At 47.2% G+C, this 6743-nt stretch overlaps 1 protein-coding gene across 8 annotated transcripts in view; it reads right to left on the bottom strand.

The window, feature by feature from the left end:
* Positions 1-5931, bottom strand: part of Fbxw11 (F-box and WD repeat domain containing 11) — a 99437-nt gene extending 93506 nt beyond the window's left edge. For 4 of the 8 annotated variants that reach the window (XM_031354421.1, XM_031354426.1, XM_031354425.1 and 1 more), the window contains exon 1: positions 5523-5894. In XM_031354421.1, coding sequence (XP_031210281.1) covers positions 5523-5567 — 45 coding nt within the window. In that variant the 5' untranslated portion in view covers positions 5568-5894. Of the gene's footprint in view, positions 1-5522 lie in introns of all 8 variants that reach the window. The other 4 variants (XM_031354422.1, XM_031354424.1, XM_031354427.1 and 1 more) reach the window with 2 other exon arrangements.
* Between the last annotated feature and the right edge of the window lie 812 nt (positions 5932-6743).

Below are 6743 nucleotides of genomic sequence, written 5' to 3'. Positions count from 1 at the left end.
TGTCTTGGGGGAAAAAAAAAAGAAAAAAAAAGAAAGAAAGAATAAAAGAAAGAGGTGATGTGGGCTGGAGAGATGGCTCAGTACCAAAGTACTCATGCAAAATAAATAAATAAATAAATAAATAAATAAATAAATAAAATTAATTTAAAAAGAAAAAAACAGGTGATGTTTCGAAGACATAAAGATGACCAAAGCAGAGCGGTGGTGGTGCGCACCTTTAATCCCAGCACTTGGGAGGCAGAGGCAGGCAGAGTTCTTCTGAGTTCAAGGCCAGCCTGGTCTACAGAGTGAGCCTACAGTGAGTCTACAGTGTGTAGCCAGGGCTACACAGAGGAAACCCTGTCTCGAAAAATCAAGATACAGAAAGTAGTCCACTACTAAATGAACAACTATTACAAAAGCACACTGTGTATGTGAATGAAGGAGCTGTGGAAGGGAAGAAGGTCTCATCTCCTATGAAGATCTTATCATTTAATGGGGACACAAACAGGGAACTACAGTATAACCACAGACTATGCTAAGTACCACCAGATGATTCAAATGTCAGGATTCATTTAAGGATTACTCCACAGAGGTAGTGCTATGCAACTAACCAAGATGTTATCTACCACCACTACCACACAAACTGACTTCAAAGGGTGGCCTCCATTATATTTCTTGGGCTTACAGAGATTCATCGGCATATGTAGAAGAGAAGGATGGAAACCTTTAGTAAACAGCAGGCTTCAATAAACGTACTTGTCAAGGCAGTTTAGACCAGTGCTGACAAGAGCATGCAGGACCATGGTCCCCCAATCTCGGTGGAACACAGAAAAAAGAGCAGGAAGAAAGGGCAGAGAGGCAGGTTCAAAGAGGGCAAGACAGTGGCAGGAGGGAGACGAACTGGAAGAGGGGTGGAAAGTAGAGTCAGCAGGCCTGGAGACAAGTCCTCCCCAGGACCCTAGAGTCCTTTCAAATGGTTCTAAAATTCGCATCTCCAACAGCACTACCCAAAAAACACATGTATGTGGGTCTAGGATTCTGTACCAGTGGCCTAGGGAGTATCCTGAGCTAGCTCTCTACTTAAAGGACAGACTACAGCAGTCAGGGCCATCCTTGTCAAATCTGACAGACATTCAGCCTATTACAAATTCTCAGGCAGATTATGTATTTGAGCCACAGCCTCTCTAGGTCAGAGTCTAAAAACACTTTGTGGGGTTTATTTCATCTGGGCCCTGCTCAAACCCGCATCCATTTCTGCACATGTGGTGAGCTAACACCACCACCTGATAGCAGTGAGGGGTGAGTGCAGACGCCCAATGTCTGGAGACTCACTAAACAATCCCACCTGCCTCACAAAGCCAAAGACAGGAAGGGAGCGGAAAAAACTGAACCACAAAGAAAAGAGAAAGACAAACAATAATTTACCTGAAGTTTCTTTCCTCTCCCTAGTTTTGCAGCCTGCCTATACTTCTTTAGTTCTAAAAATAGCATTTAGACTGCACCTTCTTATATTTAGTCTTTATTACTTCATCCACTTAGGAGCTGAAAGCAAAAAGGAAGTGACTCACTTAAGGTCTCTTAGCAGAGGGGAATGTTTCAACAGCCAGTAACTCAGTAGAAGTGTAAATAGGCAAGTTTTGCTCATGTTCATGAGGCAGACTTATCATCCTTAAACTTCTTTAAAATTACATTTACTGGGATGGGGGTGGCTTTCCAGAGATTTCTTCTCTTCTTCCTCTATGTGAATGAAACCTAGTAGTTAGGCTTGGTAGCTAGCACCTTTGTCTGTTAGCCTGTGTCCTTAAACTGTTGCAGCTTTTTGCTGTCATTTCATGAGAGGACCACCCACCTGTCTGTCAATCTGCAGCTTCCTAAGGAATGCCTGTACATCAACTCGTGCTCCCAACTCAATGTGATGCATAATGCAGTTTGCATTCTTTCCACTGAAATCCACCAAACCAGACACACAGCCTGGTAAGCTCTGAATATTTCCAAAATGGATCACTGTTGTTCTATCTCACTCATAAGAAAGTTGATTGTTATAGGGAAGTTTAGAAAACAAATCCATAAAGTTGGCTCGGCACTAGGCCAGTAAAGCCACAAAAGCCACAAGACAATTAAATTATTCACTATCAGCAACTATAAAGTCATTGTCTCTTTCAAGAGTTCATTTACTACCTTGCTGAGTATGGTGGCAAAAGTTGGGAGTTCAAGGCCAGCCTCAGCTACAAAGCTCTAGGCCATCCTGGGCTACAAGGCCCTGAAAGAGGACAGGGAGCTAGAGAAAGAGAGAATGTGTTATGAATAGAGAGAGGATAGAGACTGATAAGAGGGAGGAGTAAAGAAGGACAAAGGAGAAAAAGGAAAAGTGGGGAGACGGAGAGTCTATGGAAGGTTTCTGTTAAGGTCAGTCCTACACACAGAATGCTAGGACAGAAACACTTAGGTAGGCCTCAAGTAGTCACCAAGGTGACAACTGGGTTTTGAAACTTCACTCTTCTGCTGTCACCACCTTTCTCCTTCGACTATCCCCTATGATAGCTAGGGACAGAAGCAAAGTGTATACTATACTAAATAGGTGTGTAGTCTCCACTATTGGTATTCCACAACCAATATGAAGTCATTTTCAAAGGAATATTTTAAAATATAACACAATAGGGTATGATGATTATAACTGAAACCAATCATAATGAAAAACAGGTATCAATGATTTGGAAAAACTGTAGCTACATACCTTATAAATGACTCAAGTAACACTGCATATGCATAGACACAGTAAACCGGATCTAGCAGTGCATGCCTTATCACTACAATTTTTTGTTTGTTTAGGTTTTTGTTTACAAGGCTTCTCTATGAGCCCTGGCTGTCCTGGAACTCACTTGGTAGACCAGGCTGACCTTGAACTCACAGAGATTCACCGGTCTCTACTTCCTGAGTACTGGGATTAAAAACATGCCCCACCGCACACCTTTAATCCCAGCACCTGGGAGGCAGAGGCAGGTGGATTTCTGAGTTTGAGGCCAGCCTGGTCTACTGAGTAAGTTCCAGGACAGCCAAGGCTACACAGAGAAACCCTGTCTCGAAAAAACAAAACAAACAAACAAAAACAAAAAACAAAGCATGTGCCACTATGCTTGGCACATTTTTTAAATTACATTTCTTAGAATCCTACATTGAATCCTTTTATGTCTTCATTAGGTGACATCACTTCAGTTTAGTGGCAAATATTATCACACAAAGTCTAAACACCCATCAGGATTTTATGGACACTAAGCATGTGCTCTACCACTGAAGTACATCCCAGCACTCAAAACAAAACTTTTTTAGTTATAAGCTTAGAAAACCAGTAAATGTGGGCCAGAGTGTTTCTTTAGTCATCTGCTAGAAGGCCATGCCTGGGGTTAGTTACACTGTATCTCTTCTAACTTTTTTGAAAAAGAAGACCTTTTGGTTGTTTTAAGTGAATGTGTTTCAGTATGAAGCACTGGTCACTATGAAAGCAGATATACTGTTTATCTTTAAGAAGATGGAGCATGGCCAGGCTGTGGTGGCACACGTCTTTAATCCCAGCACCTAGGAGGCAGAGGCAGGCGGATTTTTGAGTTTGAGGCCAGTCTAATCTACAGAGTGAGCCAGAGAAACCTTGTCTTGAAAAACAAAAAAAAAAAAAAAAAAAAAGAAGAAGAAGAAGAAGAAGGAGGAGGAGGAGGAACATGTATGAAGACACTTTGCCAAAATAAGAGGTCATTAAGATGGCTCAGCCAAAGGCACTTGATCATACATGCCGAACAAAATGAGTTCAAGTTCCAGAACCCAGGTAAAAGCAGGAAAGAAACTTTACAAAGTTGTCCTCTGACTTTCACATGCCCACTGTAGTGCATGTATGAATTCACAATAATACATAAATAACAACTTTTTAAAGACATTTTGTCAAAATAACCCACTATGAAAGTTCCCCAAACTGTTATAACCAACAATTCAATGCTGAAAAAGGAAAAAAGTCCTCAGAACCTGCAGATAAAGTGACAGAATCCCTTTGAAAACACACACACACACACACCAGAAACTTCCAGGTTTAATCTTCAACAATCCAGTTCTGCACACTGTATAGAGTCCAGCAGACATGAGACTCTGTATTTATGCTACTATACTTCCATTTTAAAACATGTACCTCAGCTCCCTAGATAACATCATCCACAGAAACCATGAGGCTATCCAACAGACTTTCAGTATCACCATTTATTATTTATAGCATTAAATGGGGGAAGTGGCTCTGATGTCACCAACCCTACCCAGTGGAATCACTGACTTAATAAGCGATTCACACTGGTGAAACTCTGCCGAGAAAAACATCTCGCGTCAGCTCCGTAGATCTTTCACCTTTTCTCAACATTGTGGAGCAGATACTAGTTGTTACTGTGTTAGTAGAAATACGGGGAAACTGTCACACTTTTCACAGGAAGAAGCCCTTTGTATGTTCATTTGCAGAGGCTGATTTTCTCCCCAACTCGCCTGGGCCCCGCTTGATTTCCCTCATATTCAAACTGGCAGGTAATATCAGCCATACTTTATTTCTTCCACCAAAGAGCAAATTCTTCACTTTCCCAGACTCAGAGTCCTGTTTCTAAAAACCTCCCTAGCACCAAGTCTGAGGTCAAAAATGGGTTAGGGGTGTCCGGAGAGACCTGACCAGCCTGGCTACCAGTGGTTTCTAACAGTAAAGGGATCGCTGCTTCTCCGTGGGCCAAGAACCCCCCTTTCACTTTTTATTATTAAAAGAGAGGGTGACAGTGATGAGAGCGACATCTTCTCCCCACCCTACCCCTCATTCCCCAAATGATAAAGTTATGGTTTCCCTTTCCTGGGGGATGGAATTCAGAGTACCTAGGGCCTTGTTATACAAACATCCTTCACGGCAGGGTAGGAAACCCTTTGTCCAAGAAGCCTGACACCGCAGGAGCCCGGAAAATAGGCCCCTTATCCCGAACAGCCTCAGACTCGTAGGCACCCCCAATATCCCAGTCCAGAGGGGCCTATCCTGGCATCCACACAGCGGTAGCTTGGGGCGAGGGTGCTGAGACCCACCCCCACCCCACCCCACCCCCGCGCCTAGGTTACGGAGGCCGAAGCGGCTCCAACTGGTCTCGGACTCCCTCCCACCACCATCACCCTCGGCTTGAGCGGGGCTGGGAAGCGCGATGCAGGCCTGGCCAGAGGAATCCAGGGAAGGGAAAAAGAAATCCCCTTCTAAAAAGAGAGTGTGAAGGAAGGGCAAGAGTGAGCAGTGGCTCCGGCAGGAGCGAGGCAGGGGCGCCCGAGACCGGCCGGAGCCCGGCAAGGAGGGGGTTGGGGGGACCGCGGGGAATGGAGGCCGAGCCGGCCCAAGAGCGTGAGGCGTCAGCAACTAGCCATAGCAGGGGGCCGGCCGGGCCCAGGCGGCGGGGAACGAGGGCTGGCCTGGCGCGGACGCCGAGGTGGGCAGGCCCCCGGGCCGCCGGCTGGCCGGCCGGAAGAACTGAAGGCCAGCGGGCCGCACTCACCATGAGCTCGATGGTCTTGTCTTCAATCACCGAGTCGGGCTCCATGGCGGCCCCGGCGGCCCCGCCTCGCTCTCTCCGCTCAGCAGCGAACGGCCCGGGCGGAGGAGGCAGTGGCAGCGGCGGCGGTGGAGGCTGCTCTAGCACCCACTCTAGCTGCCAGCCCGCCCGGGCCGCCGGCAGCTCCGCCCTCCCTCTCGGCGGACGCAGGACGCACAGCGAAGACTACAACTCCCGGCAGCCGTGGCGGCTCTCGCAGCTTTGTGGGAGCAAGAAGCCGCTCCGTCCAATCAGCCAGGGTTCCGCCACCGGAGAGAGTACCCAGGAAAGCGCAGGGCTGGAAGTGCGGGACGTGCAGACCTGGAGTATCTAGGGCTTGCCAGGGACAGGGCCTCGCGAGCGCTGCGACTACTTGTCCCAGAAATCCTCGCGCGCGAGGTCTCCTTCCGGTTGGTCGTTCCTGACTTCCTGGCAGCCGGTGGCTTCCCGGACCCGGACGGAAACTCCGAGGCAACTCCTCACTTGTCTGAGATCTTTGCGGTGCGACCGATTTCCGCACATGCGCAGTAGGTGTCTGCGGTGCCCGCTGGGCGACTAGGTGGCAGCGTGTCCGCTCTGTGTCTGTAGCATTTAGTAGGGACAGATGGTGGAGACAGGTGGGTCCCAGGTTGCACTAGGACGTGTGGGAGGGGGCCGGCGAGCCTGAGGACACAACCAAGGGAACATGGGCATCTAAGAGTTTGGAGACTGAGTGGGGAAACAAGTGTATGGAGATCTGCTACACTGACAGGGAGGAGCTGAGCTGTTTATTTTTAAGCATTCAGTTTCTGCTAGGACTGCCCTAAGCACTGGGAATGACAGGAGAGACCTCTGTTCTTGTGACGCTTATTTCTAATGGGAAGATAGCAGACATTAACTAAGAGTTAGAAATGCTATAAAGAAACACATCTAGAGACTTCCAGTGAAGTCTCCCTCTAACTCCTGGTAACCTCCAAGTCTGTCAGTACCCTCGAACCAAAAGCCCCCAGGAACATGCTTATAGTTGAACAAGGTGGGTTTATTTCTAGTTGAAGCAGAAGAGAACATACACCATGATGAATCACGGACGTCTCAGTGGGAGACCTTAGGTAATGTAGAAAAGGATGTGAAGGGGCTCTGGAGCAGATACTGCCAGGAAGTGCGAGTAATAAGATTGGACACTGAAGTCTTATCTATGGGAAGTTA

This window comes from Mastomys coucha, unplaced genomic scaffold (assembly GCF_008632895.1).
Source record: "Mastomys coucha isolate ucsf_1 unplaced genomic scaffold, UCSF_Mcou_1 pScaffold5, whole genome shotgun sequence".
Lineage (NCBI taxonomy): Eukaryota > Metazoa > Chordata > Mammalia > Rodentia > Muridae > Mastomys > Mastomys coucha.
This window is presented reverse-complemented; position numbering and strand designations above follow the sequence as displayed.